This window comes from Chiloscyllium punctatum, chromosome 23 (assembly GCF_047496795.1).
Source record: "Chiloscyllium punctatum isolate Juve2018m chromosome 23, sChiPun1.3, whole genome shotgun sequence".
Lineage (NCBI taxonomy): Eukaryota > Metazoa > Chordata > Chondrichthyes > Orectolobiformes > Hemiscylliidae > Chiloscyllium > Chiloscyllium punctatum.
The window spans coordinates 82,116,671-82,140,616 of record NC_092761.1 but is presented as its reverse complement, the minus strand read 5'-3'; the positions used below and the strand labels follow the sequence as shown (position 1 = coordinate 82,140,616).

Below are 23,946 nucleotides of genomic sequence, written 5' to 3'. Positions count from 1 at the left end.
TCACAACTTTACTCATTTTCATTTCATCTGCAAACTTATAAATCAGATCACATTTTCATCCAAACCATTTAGAAATATTACAAACAACAGAGGTCCCAGCACTGATCCTTGCTGAACATTATTGGTCACAGACCTCCAGTCAGAAAAATACCTCTCCACAACTACCTTCTGTCTTCTATAACCAAGCCAATTTTGTATCCAAAGTACCAACCCACTGTTGATCCCATGTGACCTAAGTTTCTGTACCAGCCTACCATGAGGGACTTTGTCAAGTGCTTTGATAAAATGCAAATAGACAATATCCATTGCCTTACTCTCATCGATCATCTTTGCCACTTCCTCAAACAGCTCATTCAAATTTGTGAGACAAGACCTCCCCCGCACAAAGCCACACTGTTCTTTACCAAATGCAAGTAAATCCATGTCCCCAAGAATCTTCTCCAAAGATTTCCCTACCAATGATGTACGGCTCCCCAACCTACTATTTCCTGGATTATCCCTGTTGCAAATCTTAAATAAACCACCAGCTATTCTGAGTTTTCTGGGACCTCATATGTGGCTAAAGAGGATTCAAATAATCTCTTTAAGACCCCAGCAATCTCCTTCTTTGCCTCCTTCAGTAAGCTGGGATAGATCCCATCACACATTAGGGACATATGTACCTTAATGTTTTTCAGCAGTTAGACAACTTTTACTCACATAACACTCCCACACCATGGGGTCTTATCTACAAAGAAATTCAAAAGGTCCTTAAAATGCACCTTCCAAACCTATGACTACTTGCATCTAGGAGGACAAAGGCAGCAGATACATGGAGCCACTTACCATCCTGAATTGGAAATATATCACCGTTCCTTGTTTGGCACTGGGTCAAAATTCTGAATTCCCTCCCTAAGGGCTGTGGCACATGGACTGCAGCCCTTCAAACAGGCAGCTCACCAACACTTCTCAAGGACAACTCGGATGGGCAATAAATGCTAGACAGCCAGTGACGCAAAATTCCCACAAATTTTTTTTAATAAGTAGCCGAACGTGTGGTACCTTATCAACCAAAGTACCCAGAGAACCTCCTGCTCTACAGGTAGTGGTATTAGGTCTTTAATAACTACAGAATGAATGTACTGTATCATTCAGAGCATGGCTCCTCTGACAATGATGTGCTCCCTCAGGACTCCACTAGAATGTCAATGGGGATTTTACAATCAAATCCAAGCACTGCACTCAAAATGCAGTGCCATGAATTACATCACAATTTATTCATACAAAGAAGGGCATAGAAAAGAAAGTTACAATGCATACCTCTGCATTATCAATTTGATTAAACAGGTGGAAGAACTCAGGATGAATTTATTACTGAAAATAGAGTGGCTAAGTCAAGAACAAAGAACAAAGAAAAATTACAGCAGAAGAACAGGTCCTTTGGCCCTACAAGCCTGCGCCAATCTGGATCCTCTGTCTAAACCTGCCTCTTATCTTCTAAAGATCGGTATCCGTCTGCTCCTTGCCCATTCAGTCTGTCTAGAGACATCTTAAATGACACTATCGTTCCCGCCTCTATCACCTCTGCTGGCAACATGTTCCAGGCCCCTACCACCCTCTACACAAAGAACTTTCCTTGCATATCGCCCCTAAACCTTTCCCCTCTCATTTTGAACTTGTGTCCCCTAGTAATTGAGTTCTACACTCTGAGAAAAAGCTTCTCGCTATCCACCCTGTCTATACCTCTCATGATTTTGTAGACCTCAATCAAGTCTCCCCTCAACCTCTGTCTTTCTAATGACAATAATCCTAATCTATTCAACCTTTCTTCATAGCTAGCACCCTCCATACCAGGCGACATAGACTCAGGGATATACAGCGTGGAAACAGACCCTCCGGTCCAACCTGTCCACGCCGACCAGATATCTCAACCCAATCTAGTCCCACCTGCCAGCATCTGGCCCATATCCCTCCAAACCCTTCCTAATCATATACCCATCCAAATACCTCTTAAATGTTACAAATGTACCAGCCTCCACCACATCCTCTGGCAGCTCATTCCATACATGTACCACCCTCTGCATGAAACAGTTGCCCCTTAGGTCTCTTTTATATCTTTCCCCACTCACCCGAAACCTATGCCTTCTAGGTCTGGACTCCCCGATCCCAGGGAAAAAAATTTGTCCATTTATCCTATGCATGCCCCTCATAATTTTGTAAACCTCAGCCTCCGACGCTCCAGGGAAAACAGCCCCAGCCTGTTCAGCTCTCTCTACAGCTCAAATCCTCCAACCCTGGCAACATCCTTGTAAATCTTTTCTGAACTATCCTGGTGAACTTCCTCAGCACCCTCTCCAAAGCATCCACATCCTTTTGTAATGTGGCGACCAGAACTGTAAACGGTATTCTAAATGCTGCTGAACCAAAGTCCAACACGACTGTAATATGACCTGCCAACTCTTGTATTCAGTACCCCGTCCATGAAGGAAAGCATGCCGTATGCCTTCTTGACCACTTTACTGACCGGTGTTGCCACCTTCAGGGAACAATGGACCTGAACACCCAGAGCTCTCTGTACATCAATTTTCCCCAGGACTTTACCATTTACTGTAAAATTTGCTCTTGAATTGGATCTTCCAAAATGTATCACCTTGCATTTGCCTAGATTGAACTCCATCTGCCATTTCTCTACTCATGTCTCCAATCTATCTATATTCTGCTGTATTCTCTGACTGTCCCCTTCACTATATGCTACTCCATCAATATTGGTGTCACCTGCAAACTTGCTAATCAGGCAACCAATACCTTCCTTCAAATAATTTAAGTTGTCCCAGATCAAATCCCTCTGGTCACAGGTCTCCATTTTGAGAAACTCCCTTTCACTACTATTCTGTGTCTCCTGTTGCCTCACCAGTTCTCCATCTATCTAGCTAGAACATCCTGGACCCCAAGCGACTTTACCTTCTCCATCAGCCTATCATGGGGAACCTTATCAAATGTCTTACTAAAGGCCATGTATATGACATCTACAGCCCTTCCCCCCATCAACCAACTTTGTCACCTCCTTAAAGAATTCTGTTATTCGCACAAAACCATGCTACCCATTACTGATAAGCCCATTTTCTTCCAAATGGAATATATCCTGTCCCTCAGTATCTTCTCCAGCAATTTCCTACCACTTACGGCAGACTCACCAGTCTATAATTACCTGGAGTATCCCATAAATCTAACTTTACTATGAGATATTGCATTGTAAGAGTGAGTGCTACAACAATCTCATAGTTTAAATTGAAGGCGTATGACATACATCAAGATCATATTTGTTTCAATTAACTTCTCGCGGAAGCACCAAAATGTCTAATTGGAAAGCTCAAAAAGAAACTCTAAAAATGAATGCAATTAATTCAATTAGAATCTAATTATTAGTTGTTGATTAGCAGCTAATTATTGAGGTGCCAAGAATCACAATCCATGGATATGTCCTCTTCCACCATTAGGACTCAGTCAGTAGGAAAAGCAGTACAGTGGTTTCCGGCCGGCTGGGAGTCCTCAACATTGATATTTGAACCCCATGAAGTCTTATTGCATCAAGTCAAGCACAGACAAGGAAACTTCCTGCTGATTATCCTGTACCATCCCCAAATTGGCTGATGAATTAGTATTCCTCAATGTTGAGCAGTATTTGGAAGAAGCACTGAGAATATAAATGGAATATATAGTACTCTAGTTGGAGGATTACAATATCCATTACCAAGAGTGTCTCAGCAGCTCCACTGCTGACAGTCTAGTCAGGCCCTAAAGGATATAGCTGTTAGATGGAGTGTGCAGCAGGCAGTGAGGTAACCATCAAGAAGGAAAAACATAACTCTCCTCCATCTTCAACAATATGCCAGCTCCAGTTACATTGACACTGGGCCCCATGAAGTCTCATGGCTTTAGGCTGAACATGGAAAAGAAAACCTCCTGCTTATTACCATTTACCATCCTTCCTCAGCTGATGCATCAGTACTCCACCATGTTAAACGACACTTAGAGGAGGAACAGAGGGTGGCAAAGGCACCACACAAATGTCAGGCAATGGCTTAATCCAATTAAACTTATAAAATCAATGCCCCTTGACATTCACTGATGTTATCATCACTGAAACCCCCACTATCCATATCATGGGGGTTGTCATCGACAAAAAACCTCAAAAGGACTCTCAATAGAAATGCAATGGCTACAAAAGCTGGTCAGAGGCTAGGAATTCTGCAGCAAGTAACTGACCCGACTCCACAAAGCCTTCCATCATTTACAACGCACAAGTCAGGAGTGTGATGGAATACATTTGCCTGGATGGTTGCAACTCCAACAACATTCAAGAAGCTTAACACCACCCTGGGCAAAGCAGCTCGCTTGACTGGCATCGCATTCAAAAGCACCTACTCCCTCCACCACCAACACTCAGTACACATTGCTGAAACTATCCACAAGATACATGGTAGATCTAAATGTTAATTGTACCACATCATATATTTTGCTTATGATTGCACTAGATTGGTCAATAGTACGTACTTTGAAAAATATGAAAAAGCATTATCTCTTTAGAAAGTGCTCAAGTACAAGACTGCAGCCCTATTTAAAATAGGCCTCATGAGACACTCAAGCCACAATCATTTCTTCTTTGGCATGAATACACAGACCACAATTTTTGCAGGGATAACAGTGTTTATATTAAAGCAGACACAATGGGGCTTAATTTCCCTGATATGCTAGCCCAATACCAGAAAGATAAAAAGTAATACACAGAACATTTGTGGTCAGAAATATTTTCTACACATATATAAACAGCTAATGGAATCTGAACTTTACTAAACCGCTATTCAGGATACAATTGTACATAGTAGTAGCTAACACAACAGTCAAATAAAATCCTTGGTCATCTGGTATGTATTAGAGTCACAATTTGACATCAAATATCAATTTCAGAGCTACCAAATTCTCAAATGGCTTGCTTCTAGCCCTTTACTGCTGATTTTTTTTTTTACACACTTACTTTTCACTCTTAAAATGTCACAGCTTGAATTTTATTTCAGTCTATTAAATATAAAATCTACAATAAATGAAATACATCAGAAAGCTTTACACATTTTTCAGAGGATTTTCAGCACTCTGCTAGATCTCATAAATATCAAGAGCATCTTTATGTCAAATTGTATAAACTACAGTCTGTTCAGATATAACGCGATAGTTCCGCTCCTGTGGAATCCATGTTATAAGAAAATTGTTTAATAGCAGCACCATTTAGAGTCATACAGATGTACAGCAAGGAAACAGACCCTTCGGTCCAACCTGTCCTTGCCAACCAGATAGCCCAACCCAATCGAGTCCCACCTGCCAGCACCCGGCCCATATCCCTCTAAACCCTTCCTATTCATATACCCATCCAAATGCCTCTTAAATGTTGCAATTGTACCAGCCCCCACCACATCCTCTGGCAGCTCATTCCATACACGTACCACACTCTGCGTGAAAAAGCTGCCCCGTAGGTCTCTTTTATATCTTTCCCCTCTCACCCTAAACCTATGTTCTCTAGTTCTGGACTCCCCGACCCCAGGGAAAAGACTTTGCCTATTTATCCTATCCATGCCCCTCGTAATTTTATAAACGTCTATAAGGTCACCCCTCAGCCTCTGACATTCCAGGGAAAAGAGCCCCAGCCTGTTCAGCCTCTCCCTACAGCTCAAATCCCCCAATCCTGGCAACATCCTTGTAAATCTTTTCTGAACCCTTTCAAGTTTCACAACATCTTTCCGATAGGAAGGAGACCAGAATTGCATGCAATATTCCAACAGTGGCCTAACCAATGTCCTGTACAGCCGCAACATGACCTCCCAGCTCCTGTACTCAATACTCCGACCAATAAAGGAAAGCAAAACAAACACCTTCTTCACTATCCTATCTACCTGCGACTCCACTTTCAAGGAGCTATGAACCTGCACTCCAAGGTCTCTTTGTTCAGCAACACTCCCTAGGACCTTACCATTAAGTGTATAAGTCCTGCTAAGATTTGCTTTCCCAAAATGCAGCACCTCACATTTATCGGAATTAAACTCCATCTGGTCAAGATCCTGTTGTAATCTCAGGTAACCTTCTTCGCTGTCCACTACACCTCCAATTTTGGTGTCATCTGCAAACTTACTAACTGTACCTCGTATGCTTGCATTCAAATCATTTATGTAAATGACAAAAAGTAGAGGACCCAGCACCGATCCTTGTGGCACTCCACTGGTCACAGGCCTCCAGTCGGAAAAACAACCCTCCACCACCACCCTCTGTCTTCTACCTTTGAGCCAGTTCTATATCCAAATGGCTAGTTTTCGATGTATTCCATGAGATCTAACCTTGCTAACCAGTCTCCCATGGGGAACCTTGTTGAATGCCTTACTGAAGTCCATGTAGATCACATCTACTGCTCTGCCCTCATCAATCTTCTTTGTTACTTCTTCAAAAAACTCAATCGAGTTTGTGAGACATGATTTCCCACACACAAAGCCAGGTTGACTATCCCTAATCAGTCCTTGCCTTTCCAAATACATGTACATCCTGTTCTTCAGGATTCCCTCCAACAACTTGCCCACCACTGAGGTCAGGCTCACCGGTCTATAGTTCCCTAGCTTGTCTTTACCACCCTTCTTAAACAATGGCACCACGTTAACCAACCTCCAGTCTTCCGGCACCTCACTTGTGACTATCCAAGATACAAATATCTGAGCAAGAGACCCAGCAATCACTTCTCTAGCTTCCCACAGAGTTCTAGGGTAGACTTGATCAGGTCCTGGGGATTTATTCACCTTTAACCTTAACCTAATGGGACTCGAATTGGGTTATTGCTAATACAGGTAAGGAAAGCTTGTGTTCCACAAATAATGGTCTAAATTCTTCAATAACCTAATAGCCAATTCACACTGAAGAAATGTGCATTATAGCACAACTGACTCTATTTAATAATGTCACAACAATAATTAATTCAGTCAGTAGTCCAGAAACAATTTGAAAGTGTGTTTCCAACACCATCAATAATACCTGAAGGGGAAGAATGCTGACTTGATTTTTATTATTTCACAACGTGCTTGCCACTTACCAATCACAACTCAAACAGCAACATTCACCTTCTGCTGCATGCTCACATGACCAAATTTCAAAACATAGATAAGAAAGTTGAACATATTTCCCTGAGTCTAATGTATTGATTGCACATTCATGTTGTGTGCTCTTTAAACACAGAAGTACAGGGTTATTTGTACAATATTAATGGGAGAGAACCTTAATCCAAATTTTACCTTGGTAGGAAAGTGGCACAGACTGTATTTGGCTAGAGCTACAATTGCTCTGAGTCTATGGGCTAAAGAGGATAAAGGAAATCGAGGTGACCAGGGACTCCGACTGGGAGCACATGGAAATGGACATTAACTTAGAACATGAATGAACATCACCGAAGATGAAGTTAAGGTACCAGAGCAAAACAGCATGAACAAAGCCAGTGAGAAAGAATAGATAAATGGAGAAAAAATTCCCTTTTTTAAAAACTCATTAATGCTAACAGCTTAAATAATCTTTCCACTGTGATGTATATTCATAAATAGAGTGTACTGTTGAAACATAAAGCATTATATGTTGTATGTTCTACTAAACATCAAAGTGTTATTTTCTGTTATATTGATAAGTATAGAAATCAAAACCAGTAAATTATTAAATCTAAAGTTAGGTTCATCATGAGAAGTTTTGGGTGCACCAAAGGTTAAAGTATATTAAAGGAGCATACAACATAGATACTCAAGGATGATAACAGGCTTGGGAAACTATAGTTATGAGGACAGACTTGAAATTCCAGTCTACTATCTAGTACATAAAAATCTAAAAGCTGATTAGGTTTTTTTAATATAAAGCTTTCTGCTAAAGTAAAGAGAGAAAGACTTGTAGATTAGAAATTATAGGCAAGTGATCATCAATTTTAAATCATCACGACAGAAGCAAGAAGAGAGATCAGGACATAATTATTTTCTTGGAGGCAGGGACAAATATATTTTAAGTGAAAATTCGGTAAGTAAGATGCACGAAAATATAACAAGCAATGGAACTTGGTTTTTTTATTCACTCATGAGATGTGGGCACTGCTGAATGAACCAGCATTCATTGCCTATCCCGAGCTATTCTTGAGAAGATAGTGGTGAACATCCTTCTTGAATTGCCGCAATCCATTTGGTGTAGGTACACCTACAACATTGAGAGGAAGGAGTTCCAGGGCACGCTTTTGCACAAAGTTGAATTGCTATGTTTAACTGAATGGTCTTTTCGGCTCTAAATGTCTACGGTTTGATTATCCTACATGATTTCTGCTCTCTAAAGAATGTTTCTAGATATGTACATTTCCCCAGGAATAGTTTGTTCAATCTACATTATAAATAGCTACTGACCAAAGTGTACAATGAGGAAATTATTGACAGCAACTGTGAAAGATATTTATTCTCAGCAAAGGCCACCAGATTTAGAAATGCATCAGGGAATCCTTTATCTCCTTATCAATAGAGATGACAGTGAAAGCCTTCACTAATGACAAATGTGGTCAGAAGTCACAATGCTTCTTTCTTTTTTGAATTTTGTACTTCCTTTTTACTGAGAACCTGTTCAATATAAGTACTGCCTGGGAAAAATTAGAAATTTTCAAACTCTTGTATTATCCCAAACATACTACAAACAGTAATCTATTTCACCATGTTTTATTAGTTTCCAAGCAGTAAAAGGAAAATCATGCATCATACAAATATTGAACTTTGAGCAAGGGATGTTTGAAGAACCTTGGTGATATCACCGACAACCACCAGAATTTAATATAATTCTATTACCAAAGATGCTGCTTGGCCTTGAATGCATCAAGGGAAAATATAACTTCCAATCTGTAAACAGCATGTTTTTACTCGGTTCCTGGAGCATTTATTGCCGGCTGGTAAGTGGCCTTTCTTCTGGAACCTCTGGCCTACACCTGATGATTGTACTCCAAGAACAGTGTCAGATAGGAAATCCCAATTTATTGACTCAACAATGATGAAGGAACAGTAAAATATATCAGAGTTAGGAAGGCATTACAACCTCATTGTCACTACCAAAGTGTTTCACTTCACTTTATTGTTGAGCCTGACCTCTGTGTTCGGGACCCATCCCAACACCAATACTAAATGGAAATTACACCTGGAAGACAGAATCTCACATTACATTTCACTCAGGAATCAATTCGACCATCACACATAATTTACACTCTTAAGTTTATTACCGGTGTGAAGCAATTTCAGTTTTTTAATTAAGCTGTGAAGTGTGACTGTACTGTAGTATCAGTGCCTGATACTATATTTGTTAATTATACATTTACAAAGACCATTTTCCACTACAGTGATACAAAATTGTTTATAATCAATATGAAAATGGTTAAGTAAACAAAACAAAATGTTTTGCCTCAAGATAAACAAATGCAGTATTTATTAAATTCTACAATAACAGGCATCGGATGACAGATTATATACACATACTTGAATTGTATCTCTTTCCTCCTACACTTGCACACTATTTATTGAAAAAAAATAAACTGCATAAACCTGCTAAACTAAGTTGGGCATTATTTAAAGTGAAAACAATCTGGCAAGCAATTAAGGCTTTATTTGATAGTTCTAAATGTTTACTTTCCAAATATTGTTAAAGAACTACAAAAGTGGAAGAAATGGAAAATGCTTTGCATTAAAATAATGTATCTGCCCACAGTTAAATAGAAATAAATAATGTTGATCCAAAATTCATGTTGAAGGGTTTTAAGACAAATAAGCTACTTTGAGAGCCCTCTCAAAAAGTGAAAAGTTATGTTATTGAAACACAAGATCCCAAGTCCTTCTTTAACCTCTTACCATTTCCATAATTAGCAATACATATGAAAAATAAACTTCAATCAACTGTTTCGCTGCCAATAAAATTAAGCATGTTGTGAACTAATTTTTTTTTTCTGTACTATCTCTTGTTGATTTGCAAATTAATAATCAAATAGTATGTATTTTTCAGCAACCAGTTGTTATAAACCAAGTTCAGAGATGAGTGGAGTTCCACCCATTTTGATAAATAACATCAACGAGACCAAAATAACCTTATAAAGGCATACTTACACCAACACGAATAAATCTCTTGTTTAAAAAGGAATTTGTGTAGTAACTTGAAAACAAACTTGGATGCTGACATTTAAATTAATCTTTGAATCTAAGACCTCTGATGATGCAGAGTGGTGATAAGATATTTGGGCAAAGAAGAATCCTAGGAGGGAATGGTTTACAAGATGCTCCATGGTTTGACTTTCCTCACCTCCATGAAATATCAAGCTATTGATGGGTAAGATAATGATTTTCAATTGGTCCTATTGCCTACATTATAACAGTGGTAATACTTCAAAATCCTTCATGGGCCGTAAAGCACTTTGAGATAGGCTTGTCTCAGTTATATTTTGCACCTGCATTTTGTGCAGGTTATTGGAGTAGGTGGAAGTGTGGAGGTAATAATAGAATGGCAATGTCACTTGTCAGGTAATCCAGACCTTAGGCTAATATCCTGAAGACATAAATTTGAATCCTACCATGGCAGGTGGCAAAATTTGAATGCAACTTTTAAAAAACTGGAATAACCACTGTTGGCTGCCATAAAAATCCATCTGGTTCACTCGTCTTTACTTCAGGTAAGAACATGTGTCATCCTTAATTGGTCTAACCTGCACATGATTCCAGACTCTCAACCATACTCTGGTCAACTATGGATGAACAATTCATGCTAGCCTAGCCTGCGACATCCATATCCCATAGAACATTACAGAGCAATACAAGCCCTTCGGCCTTCGATGTTGTGCTGACCTGTGGAACCAATCTGAAGCCCACCTATCCTACACTATTCCATTTTCATCCATATGTTTATTCAGTAACCATTTAAATGCCCTTAATGTTGGTGAGTCTACTACTACTATTGCAGGCAGTGTATTCCATGACCCAACTACTCTGAGTAAAGAAACTACCTCTGACATCTATCCTATATCTATCACCCCTCAATTTAAAGCTATGACCCCTTGGGCTAGCCATCACCATCCAAAGAAAAAGGCTCTTGTTTTCCACCCTATCCAACCCTCTGATTACCTTACATGTCTCAATTAAGTCACCTCTCAACCTTCTTCCCTCTAATGAAAAGAGCCTCAAGTCCCTCAGCCTTTCCTCATAAGACCTTCCATCCATACCAGGCAGCATCCTCGTAAATCTCCTCTGAACCCTTTCCAAAACTTCCACATCCTTCCTATAATGTGGTGACCAGAACTGTACACAATACTCCAAGTATGACTGCACCAGACGTTTGTATAGCTGCAGCATGACTTTGTGGCTCCTAAACACATTTCCTCTACCAATAAAAGCTAACACACCGTATGCCTTCTTATCAATCCTATCAACCTGGGTGGCAACTTTCAGGGATCTATGTACAGTGCATGGTCATCGGGATCTCTCCGATCATCTACACTACCAACAATCCTACCATTAGCCCAGTACTCTTTATTCCTTTTGCTCCTTCCAAAGTGAATCACTTCACACTTTTCCACAATGAACTTCATTTGCCACCTCTCAGCCCAGCTCTGCAGCTTATCAATATCCCTCTGTAACATCCTTCAGTACTACCCACAACTCCACCAACCTTAGTGTCATCCGCAATTTACTAACCCATTCTTCTACGCCCTTGTTTTAGATCATTTATAAAAATGACAAACAGCAGTAGCACAAAACAGATCTTTGTGGTACACCATTCGTAACTGAATACCAGGATGAACACTTCCCATCAACCACCACCCTATGTCTTCTTTCAGCTAGCCAATTTATGATGCAAACCGCGAAATCACTGTCAATTCCATGCCTCCATATTTTGCGCAATAGTCTACCGTGAGGAACTTCAATTCTTTACTGAAATCCATATACACCATTTCAACCGCTTTACCCTCATCCACATGTTTGATCACTATCTCAAAGTGCTCAATAAGGTTTGCGAAGCATGACCTATCCTTCACAAAACCATGTTGACTATCCCTAATCAACTTATTCCTCGCTAGATGATTATAAATCCTAACTCTTTTATAACCTTTTCCAACAGTTTACCCACAACCAAAGTAAGGCTCACTGGCCTATAATTACCAGGGTGTTCTCTACTCCCCTTCTTGAACAAGAGGACAACGTTTGCTATCCTCCAGTCTTCTGGCATTATTCCTGTAGACAATGACAACAAAGATCAAAGCCAAAGGCTCTGCAATCTCTTTCCTAGCTTCTCAGTGAATCCTAGGATAAATCCCATCCAGCCCAGGGGATATATCTATTTTCACACTTTCCAGAATTACTAACACCTCCTCCTGGTGGACCTCAATCCCACCTAATCTAATAACCTGTAACTCAGTATTCTCCTTGACAATATTGTCTTTTTTCAGTGTGAATATGAATGAAAAATATTTATGCAGCGCTTCCCCTATCTCCTCAGACTCCATGCACAACTTCCCACTTCTATCACTAACTGGCCCTAATCTTTCTTCAGTCATTCTTTTATTCCAGACATACCTATAGAAAGCTTTAGGGTTTTCCTTGATCCTACCTGCCAACAACTTCTCATGTCCCCTCCTGGCTCTTCTTAGCTCTCTCTTTAGGTCTTTCCTGGCTAACTTGTAACTCTCACATGCGCTAACTGAGCCTTCACATCTCATCCTAACATAAGACTTCTTCCTCATGACAAGAGATTCAACTTCTTTAGTTAGCCATGGCTCCCTCGCTCAACCACTTCCTTCTTGCCCGACTGGTGCATACTTATCAAGGACACATAGTAGCTCCACATACCAATAGTACTCATCCCCTGCAGTTTCCTTCCCCATCCTATGCTGCCTAAATCTTGCCTAATCACATCATAATTTCCTTTCCTCCAGCAATAAGTTAAAGCCACCATAAAACTACCCTGTTACTCTTGCTCTTATCCAGAGTTATCTTTGCTATCCTTTCCTCTACATCTCTGGAACTATTTGGAGGCTTATAGAAAATTCCCAACAGGGTGACCTCTCCTTTCCTGTTTCTAACCTCAGCCTATACTTCAGTAGATGAGTCCTCAAATGTCCTTTCTGTTACCGTAATACTGTCCATAACTAACAATGCCACACCTCCCCCTCTATTACCATCTTCTCTATTCTTACTAAAACATCTAAACTCCGGAACCCACAACAAACATTCCTGTCCCTGCTCTATCCATATCTCCGAAATAACCACAACATTGACGTCCCAGGTACCAACCCATGCTGCAGGTCCACCCACCTTATTTCGGATGCTCCTGGCATTGAAGTAGACACACTTCAAACAACCTCCCTGCTTGCCGATGAACTCTTGCAACCTTGAAACAATGGTTCTGACCTCACTATTCTCAACCTCCTGGACACTGGAACTACAATTTATGTTCCCATCCTCCTGTTGAATTAATAAATTAATCCCATAAATTAATTTTAAAAATCATGATTGTTATTGAATTGTGGAGCAGACGTGAGGGATCAAGTGGCCTACTGCTGTTTCTAATTCATATGATTGTTAAAGGCATGCTTAGGTTATGAAAGGCATTATATAAAGCATTTCCTTGAAATGCTTTAACATGCATTGATCATATGAAAAATGAAAAAGAAAACAAACAAAAAAGAACCTATTGAGCAACTTTGCCTGTTCCAAACAGAACTGTGCATCATTCCACACACATTCAATTGCTGACTGTCCACTTCTCCAAGTCTGAACAATACATTCAACGTCCCAAAATATTTTGAACAATAACTTAGTGATGAACCGAAAGGAAGATGACATGGTCTGAAAGTAAGGGAAGAGACAAGTCAATCTAAACCTGCTGGCAAAGGTATGCATTGATTTTTGTGTATTTCCCTAGTCAATAAAATGTATTCAATATTTCTCCATGGAATCAAGTATAATCTCTATTAAAGACACCACGAACCTTTACTACAATTAGAAAATCTATCACAATACAATAACATTTTGTAGCACTAAACTTTGTTGTAACATATAGACCACAATAATCTGATTTTCATGCCAGCTGTGATAAATCATACATAAAGGAGTTAAATCTCAACACCAACTTGCTAAGGAGGTTAAACACAACTTACAGCTGTAGTGCAAAATGAAATTTTACACAATGTAAAATATCTATTCACTTTTTCAGATAATGTTATGCAGTGTGAAATCCTTTCACTTAGAGCAATACCTTCCTACAACCATTGACATTTCGAATAGATGCCTCAAATAGAGAAATGTTTTGCAAGGTACAAAGATTGTTTAAAACGATACTGAGCAGGAATAAAGGTAACAGAAAAACTAAGGTGTGTCCTAAGACTAAGTAGTAGAAAGATCTTTCAATGGACTTTCAAAAAATCAAGCTGGTAAGGCAGAGAAATTGGAACTTAGGAGCAAAGTGACACAAAAGACTGAAAGAACAGCCAGTGACCCTGGAGCAGAGAGCATTCGAATTAGCAAGAGAAGAACAAGATGCAAATGGCTGTCAAAGAACCACCAGGTCATGCAAAGATATTATAAGCTCACTGAAACGGAAGGGCATCACCTTGCAAGAATTTTAAAATATTCACAAAAATGTTTGTAGACAGTCGACAGGTATAAGGAATGCTGGGTTTGGACACAGACAGTGGCACTTAAATTGAAATTTGTAGAGGCTACATTGAGAAGCTAAGATGTGCAGTACATACAAAGCTGCAAAAGATAAATCTTGTTATTAAAAGCTTCCATCTCACTGAGGCAACTTTAGGATAATTCACAACCTACCCTGAAAAATGTGTTCACTTTTTGACAGTTGTGCAAAATTCCACCACAGCAGCTGAGACAATTCACAACATTCTAAAACTTCTCCAACAACAATTCACCCCATCTCCCAATGAATCCTATAAAATATTCCAGGAGTGGATCCATTTCATCACCAAAACCTACCACTTCTTCCTTGGGCCATACCCAGCACTACACTAAATTTTATTTGAATTACATTTGAAATATGTCTCTTACTTTTTTTTAGATAAGATTAATTACCTACAGTGCGGAAACAGGCCCTTCGGCCCAACCAGTCCACACCAACCCTCCGAAGAGTAACCCATCCAGACCCATTTCCCTCTGACTAATGCACCTAACACTACGGGCAACTTAGCACGGCCAATTCACCTGACCTGCACATCTATGGACTGTGGGAGGAAAACAGAGCACCCAGGGGAAACCCACGCAGACAGGGGAGAATGTGCAAACTCCACACAGACAGTTGCCCAAGGCTGAAATTGAACCTGGGACTCTGGCGCTGTGAGGCAGCAGTGCTAACCACTGAGCCACCATGCCACCCTTCTCGAGATACATTGTTTAAAAACAGGAGCGAAAATATTAGTTTTGCCATCTACAGTGGCACTGAAAAGCTGCACAGTCTGCATCTGAACAGAATCCCAGAGTTCTGCTCCTCTAGACTTAATTGAAGTGGTGGTGAAGTTGACAAAGTCGAGACTCACAAGATGTAGGTATTGGTCCAAAGCTAAACATAAAAGAATTTTGTGATCTTTGAATGTGGAGGAATTCAGCTCAACTAGGCCTTAATATTGGCCAGTCAGTTGTAATATGCTGCAATTATTTCAGGGACAAAGTAGGAGGCATAAGGATCAAGGACGAGATAGAAAGTAACGTCATTATTCTGTGATAGACTGATTGAAAGGAATTAGTTCACACAGTTTACTATTTTCTTTTCATTTACATATTGTATAAAATTTATAAGCTGTTTTAGAAACAAATTTCACATAAATGGGAAGGATTGTGAAATATAATTGGGTAGCAGGTTGATAAACAGTTACAATAAAATATTCCAGGGATGTTCAGATTTCATAAATCATGAACATAAACTTCAAGTTTTTTTTAAAAACTGAACATTCTCATATATAATTTTTTTTGCAATACATTGGAGTGCCATTTGCTGAATTGTTCGTAGGTTCCCAGCTGAGGTTGGGTACAATACCCAAACCTCTTTATGATGGGTCTGTTGCTGTATCTATCCCCACTACTGCTTCTATGTCCTTCTTGTTCTTCCTGCATAACAAAAAGAAATCTTTAATAATCACACAAGCTCTACCTGTGTGCAGAATTACAGTCAGTGATGTCAGAGTCAGACCAGTAATGATGCAGGAGCAGCAATTGTTTCCCTGGAAACACCAAAGAGGCAAGAAGGCTGGCTCCAAATGGTAGAGATTTCGTACAAACGGAAACCAGCTTAAACATTAACACTGACCTGTATGTACAGACTTAAGTCGCAAAAGTACTGAGTTTTGAATTTCAGTATTGCATAGATTGTTACCTTAATAGCATTAAATGAAACCCACAAGGTTATGGCACAGCCTATTTCTGCCAGCTTTGGTCAAGGCCCCATCAATCAAACAAAGCAAGAATAAAACATCTAACCACTACATTATAATGCTAAAAACTGACCCACTCACAGTTACATATTTATTCTTGCCTTTAAATTCAAGTTAGAAAATGATGCCAGATTAATGGTGGACAAATTAATGATTTGAAAGGAAAAATGCAAGACTTCAACTATTACTGGGTAATAAGCTTGCACCAAAATAACTAATGTCCTAACGTTTTGTTATCATTGAAGTTATACACTGAATTATTATATTCACCTACTATTGTATTATTGAATAATTTAAAGATTAAACCAGAAATTAAAATGTTTAAATCTTGATATCAGTTCTATAAATTTACTTGACAATCAAATGACTAGAAACAATTGTGACATCTCCAGTCTTTGTTACATTTCAATGCTCACAATTCTTGTATCTATAAAACCCATTATGCAAATGACTAATAAAGGGTTTATTTTAGCAATAATCAAAAAGTAAACCAATTCTGATCCTTAGCCTAGGATTTTTAGAAGTTTATTCTACTTAAAAGTATCAATTACTTTGAAGTAAATTTAGAATATGGAAATAAATACAGCCCAATTCAAATGAGGGATACACTTGGCATCTGCTAACCTCATACCTGTTTTCAACAGTTCTGTTTCATTAAAGCACCGCTTAAGACGCTTCTGGTCAGGTATACGCTAGCAACTCAAAGTAAGCATTTCACCCATATTTCCTTGTAGAAACATGACAAGGTTTCATTGGCTTTCCTCCCATTTCCCTGAAATCAAAATAAAATCCCTTCTTAGCAATGCCACAAAATGGAACATTCCATGTCAGAGACAGGAATGAGAAACTGATGTGGATCCTTACCCTTCTTCAAGAAAAGTATATTTTTAATAAATCAGTCACAGAGTAACATGGGCAATAGCTGTGAACAAGCTATGATTTGGACTACCACTCCTTCTTTCCCATTTCATTAAAAAAAACAGGAGCACTACAATGGGCTTCACTGTGAGGGGCATAACAAGGACAAATGTAAGGTATAAAAGTTAAAACCGTTTCTAACTTCATATAAATTGAAATATCTTCAAGTTTTTCATTATGCAAGTCATTTCTGCTCCAAAATTCACTAAATTCACTACTTAGAAACATTGATAAGATTCGCTCACAGCAGAGCAAGATGATTCACTATGGGTCAGTCTTATTCATATCCTAGTGACCAAATACAAAGCAGCACTGGCAGAAGCCGAACAGCAATGATCAACATGCCTGATCTAAAAGTCACAAAGTGACTTATAACTATGGATAAGAAAGGACAACTCGACTGGGAGAAGAAGAGTACGAAGGAGAGATATTATTAGTGTTGTTGCATCACAAAATTTTGGTATTCAAAAATTTCCAGTTTACAACAATGAAATATATATATCTTTTAAAAAATAGCAATTTTTATTTTTTATTTATTCAGGGATTTGGATTTTGTTTGATGGGCCTGCATTGAGCTAGCTCATCTCCAATTGCCCTTGAGAAGATGGTGGTGACCACTGTAGCCTCTATGATGTAGGCACACACAATTTGCTTTTAGAGAGGGAGATACAGTATTTTGACCCAGCAACAGTGAAGGAACAATGACATATCTGATGGTAAGTGGCATGGAGGGGAAATTTGCAGGAGGAAGTTTTCCCATGTATCTGTTGCCCTTGTCCTTCTAGATGACAGTGGGCGGCACGGTAGCTAGCACTGCTGCCTCACAGCGCCAGAGACCCGGGTTCAATTCCCGACTCAGGCGACTGACTGTGTGGAGTTTGCACATTCTCCCCGTGTCTGTGTGGGTTTCCTCTGGGTGCTCCGGTTTCCTCCCACAGTCCAAAGATGTGCAGGTCAGGTGAATTGGCCATGCTAAATTGCCCGTAGTGTTCGGTAAAAGGGGTAAATGTAGGGGAATGGGTGAGTGGCGGGTCGGTGTGGACTTGTTGGGCCGAAGGGCCTGTTTCCACACTAAGTAATCTAATCTAATCTAATCAATTTGAAAAGGTGCCATTTTAGGAATCTTGGTGAGTTTATGCACCACATTTTATAGATATTACGCTGCTGCTACTTTGCATTGGGGGTGGAGGGACTGAATGTTTGTGGACATGGTGCCAATCAAACAAGCAGTTTTTTTCTGGATGGTGTCAAACTTTTTAAGTGTTGTAGAAGCTGTACCCATCCAGACAAGTAGGAAGTATTCCATTATGCTCCTACTTGATGGTGGGAAGTCTTTGAGGACTCAGATGAGTTACTCACCACAGGATTTCTAGCCTCTGACCTGCTCTTGTAGCCACATTTGTGAAAGATAGTTTCCATTCAACCTGTTCAAAGATGTTATGACACACCTCTAGAGCAGGTCAGACATGAACTAAGGCTCCCAACTCAGTGGTGGGCACACTACCACTGCACCACAAGAGCCCTCCATGGTATTTATATAGCTAGGCCAGGACAGATTCTGGTCAATGCTAACCTCCAGGATGTTCCTACTGGGGTGATTGCCATTGGTCAGAATCTACACTGGACTAGCCATATAAGTGCTGTGGCTACGTGAGCAAGTCAGGGGCTATGAATCCTGCAGTAAGTTACTAAATGTTAAAATCAATTTTGAGCTGCATTTTGAAATAAATTCCCAAAACTACGAGGAGTTGGAGATCATACAATAATTGTGAACAGAAGAATAAACTCCATTAAATTATAAAGTATTCCTGTATCTCAACACCACTGTCAATCAACAAAGCAACATTCAGTACTAATAAAGTTTTTATCTAGTTGTCACTTTGTTAACTAACTTTTTCAAAATCAACTAACTGATAATAACATTGGTGTACCCAGTTCTTGAAGCTCCAGTGAAGAAGGTGGGTCTTGTTGCATAGTGTCACTACCTTTGGGCCAGGAGACCCAGATTCAAGACTCCCTATTCCAGATATGTATTATAACACCTCTGAACATACTCATTAGAAAATATCCACAAACTGTTTCTTCTGAGTTCAGTGGCAGTGGTAGTGTTCCAAGTCTGGACCAGAAGGTCCAAGTTCAAATCCCACCTATTCCAGGTATGTGACCAAACATATCTGAACAAGTTGATTAAAAATATCTACAAAACTGTCCCTTATGGACTCAAGGTGCAGTGGCTGTGTTCCTACCCTGAGCCAGGAGATCTGGGTTCAAGTCCCACTCCCTCCAGAGGTACATAATAAAATCTCTAAACTGGTTACCCTTAAAAGAACAATGCTCCCCCATTTTTAATATTGACATAGTGCAGGTTGTACTGAAGTGCCTAGGTAAAGAAAGACTCCATTGCCAACACTGTCGGCAGCATTATGAATTAACCTGTTTCTGCATGGATTTTCACACAGAAATCTCCAAAAATTGCTAAAATGTAAATCAATGAATAACAACCATACGTTAAACAATTGTTGGAAGTACTCCTGGCATATAAGCGTTAATACACAAGTTATCTTCTAGATATAATACTATTTACAGAAAATGTCTTCCTAACTGCTGCATTTACACCAGTACAGTAATTATATCATCATGGTACAGCAAGATTTTTAATGGACACCTATTTCAAAATTAATTTACTAAAATTAACCTTTTAAGGAAGTCATTAACAGATTAGTCTGTTGGCTGGGTGCCGTACATTAAATTTTAAGTTGTTAAAGCAAGACACCCTTATTAAATTCAACATCATTTACAACATCTGATTACACCAATACAACGATGACAATATTACCGCACAAGCACAATTTTTGCATTGGCTCATTTCTCAGTTCTACGATTGTAATTTAAAACCAAAATAAGTTTGGAAAAGGAAACATAATCCTGACTCCATTTTTACCACATCTAAAAGGAAAAATAATGCAGCACATACATAAATTTGCTAATTACACAAATAGACAAAAAGCTGCTCCTATATTTGGGCTCATCATAAAACACATTAAATGTACACTTTATTGAAAAGCAGTTTGCGCTATGGAAATACAATGTTCAATCTCTTTTACAGATAGTATAAACTATTTTTTACAAATTATGCTGCAGCATGTTTACTGTATGAAACCTGAATAGCCTAGAACACAGATTAAAATTTACATCCTTCATTCGTTACTAAAAATTCAAATACACATTAATTGACAACGTTTAGCCCCCTACCCTGCTTTATGTGAAAAGTGACAATTGTTTCTCCATTCTACTCTACTTCCAGCAAATCAAAAATGTCCAATTTTATTAAACAATCCACGTATATTGGGAAATTTTGTCCTATACAATGAGCCATTGCAAGAAATCATCCCATGTCAGTAGTAATTGCATTCAACACACTAGAAATAAGCAAATACCGTGTACACAAGTTACTCTTTGGAACTGAAGTAAATATATCTGCAAATAGATCGCTTTAAACTTGTGCACTGTCAATCACTGCAAGCAGCAATGATCAACATGCACAACTTTTATTGAAATAAACTCGAGAAATGAATCTGTTTTAATGAATCCCGAATGAATGTGTGAGCCCCGTTTGCCTTTCGGTACTTTTCACGCAGTGACGGAGATCGAAATTAACTAGGACGTTTCAACTGAACTCCGGTTATTCACTTCAAAAAGCGTGAAGCAGACGGCAACACCAGCCGTTAAACAGTCCCTGAAACTTCTTCCAAAACTTATGGGAAGAGAGAAGAGAAAAAAAAAATTCAAATCGGACGGTGGCTGGGTACAAAGGACAGGCCAAATTGACAGCTCTAGCCTGGCGTGACCCCCACCGGCTGGATAATGTTATAAAGGACTAAGTGTGACATTTGGACAAAACCCTTTTTTTTGTGAACAGAAATGGGGGGGGGGGGGGAGGGGTTGATTAACAAAATCCTAGATTTTGGAAGGGGGGGGGAGGAAGGAAGGTGAACAAGACATGTTTCTCCTCACTTAGTCCCATTGACAGCTGTCAAAAAGACACAGGACGGTATAGTTTCATTTCCCCAAACCCCCACCTCACCCCATCCCCCCCCCCCCGCCCCCATCAGCAAGATTCACAATCCATTGGCTTTCAAATAAAGATCAATTTCTCAGCTCAGTGTCAACTGGGGAGGAAAAGACTGGGAGAAGAGAAAGTGAGAAAGAAAAACACCTTCTCCCCTCAGAAGTAAAAAGAGGGGAGAGTCCAAGCGCCAGATGATAGAAGTTGGAGAGGAGGGGAGACTGATCGTTACTTCAGGAGGAGCGGGGGGGGGGGGGAATGTGATCGGGGATATCTGTGAGATAACACAGAAACTCTGCAAAATACGAGAGACGTTGTTGGGGGGGGGGGGGGGAAGAGGTGGTGGTGGGAGGAAGAAAAAACATATCTGAATACGTTACTTTGGCCTTGGTGACGATGTGAGTGGCTAGCTTGACCACCGCGAAGTTTCCCTTGCCGATGGTCCTCTCGATCTCGTAGTAGCCAATCCTGGCCGGCCCGGTTTTGTGCGGCAGCGGCTGAGGAAGGTTCCCGTTCCTCACTGCACCGCTGGACGCCATCTTGTCGAAAACACCAGCAGCAGCAGCAGCAGCAGCGGCGGCGGCGGCGGCGGCAGGAGCGCGCCTGCGCCCGCGCGCGCGCGCACGGCGGACTCCCACCTCCCACCTCCCCTCCCCCAAAACGCCCAGGCGACAGGGCACAAGGTGGGCGGGGACTTTGCGGGCCGCGTGTTTTTGGCGTGCGCGCCCTCGGCCCCCAACGTCCGCGCTCCCCGAGCGAGCGTGCGCACTCCCTCCCTCTCGTCATTAAACACGCCCGCGGCGGTGACGCGATGGAAGAGCCCGGGAGCGCTGACGTCAATGCAAAGTGTCTATGAGAGCTTGTTTCCTTTTGCGTCTCCTGCATCTTATCAGTGAGCTGCGCTAGCCTGCACTTCATTGATCGTGTACTGTAATGCAAATGCCCTTATCTTTTTTTTTCCATCCCCCGAGCTATAAGTTCACAGCATCCCGTTTCAAAGTTTGCAGTTTTTTAAAAAAATGATTTCTCCCCATGCCCGAAATGTTTTATCGTGCGTCAATCAATTTCCCGCTATGCAACTCAATTGAAAATCAGAAAATGCTGCAATCGCTCAGCAGTCAACCAGAAAGGTTAATTTTGTAAGTCAGACCCTTTGAAGGTCAGGTGGAAGGAGATGCTGGAAATATGAAATTTGGAAATAAAAGTGCTAAGGGAAATTCAGCCAGTTCGGCAGTATCTGTGGAAAGACAGCGATAATGTTCCGAGTCAGGTCCTGTATGACTCTTCTCCGGAACGGATATTCTGCCAGACCTGCTAGGTTTCTTGAGCTGTACTTCTTGACACGCTGAGTTTAGAAGAAGTCATACTGGACTCGGAATGTTACTTCTGTTTAGCCACAGCTACTGCCAAATCCGCTGCGTTCTCCAGATTGTCCTTCTAACATCAGTCTCCTGCTGTTAACGAAACTTTGCTGTGCTTCCTCTGTTTTTTGTTGCGATTACTGTCAGATTGCGCTCTTCATGTCCCACTCCATTTGTTTTTTCTCCTTGGACATACCTTCAAACTTAGCCCTTTAATCAAGGTTTTGACCATCTGCCCTAACTAATATCATCTAATAGGACTTGATTTTAAGCTTTGCTTTATAATAATCCCGTGAAGTGCTATGAGATATTTTCATTACTTCGAAGGCACAATTATAAGTTGCTGTTTTGTGGTTGCTAATGTTTCCACCCTTCCTCAAACCCCGACTCCTTGCTCCATCCTTCTTGCTGAGACCTGATCGTTTTTAAAATCCCAGCACTGCATTATGGTTTAGAACAAGGAATTCAAAGTCCTACCATAGGAGGAAACTGCATGCAATCAATCTGATAAATTTAAAGCTCAGCACAAAATGAACCATGCTGTGAAACTGTTCTTAAAAACTCAGCTGGTTCACCAATGTTCTTTGAGGAATAGAAATTGGCATCCCTACACATTACTCCATATTTCGTAGTTTTCTCCTTAGGTCTTTAGGTTAAGTGGAGTAGAATAATGAATACAATCTTGTCAGACAGGAAAGTAAAATACTATTTACTAATTCATAAAACATATTTGTGCTGGTTTATTTGCTAGGAATTAACTGCACGTTAAATTGCATTATTATCTTCATTTAGAAAGTTTCTCAATGATTTTTGTTTTCAGTTTCTTTTGCATTCCTTACAAATATGCGTCAAAGTTTGGTAGAAGATTTGTAGCTCGGGTGCTCATTGTTGTGGTTCTGTTTGCCGAGCTGGGAATTTGTCTTGCAAACATTTCGTCCCCTGTCTAGGTGACATCCTCAGTGCTTGGGAGCCTCCTGTGAAGCGCTTCTGTGCTGTTTCCTCCGGCATTTATAGTGGCCTGTCTCTGCCGCTTCCGGTTGTCAGTTCGAGCTGTCCACTGTAGTGGCCGGTATATTGGGTCCAGGTCGATGTGTTTGTTGATAGAGTCTGTGGATGAG

At 40.2% G+C, this 23,946-nt stretch overlaps 1 protein-coding gene across 4 annotated transcripts in view; it reads right to left on the bottom strand.

The window, feature by feature from the left end:
• sik3 (SIK family kinase 3) overlaps positions 1–22,070 on the bottom strand; it is a 305,261-nt gene extending 283,191 nt beyond the window's left edge. For 2 of the 4 annotated variants that reach the window (XM_072593295.1, XM_072593296.1), the window contains exon 1: positions 21,848–22,070. In XM_072593295.1, the coding sequence (XP_072449396.1) occupies positions 21,848–22,006 (159 nt within the window). In that variant the 5' untranslated portion in view covers positions 22,007–22,070. The remainder of the gene's footprint in view (positions 1–21,847) is intronic. The other 2 variants (XM_072593294.1, XM_072593297.1) reach the window with 1 other exon arrangement.
• Positions 22,071–23,946: the final 1,876 nt, after the last annotated feature.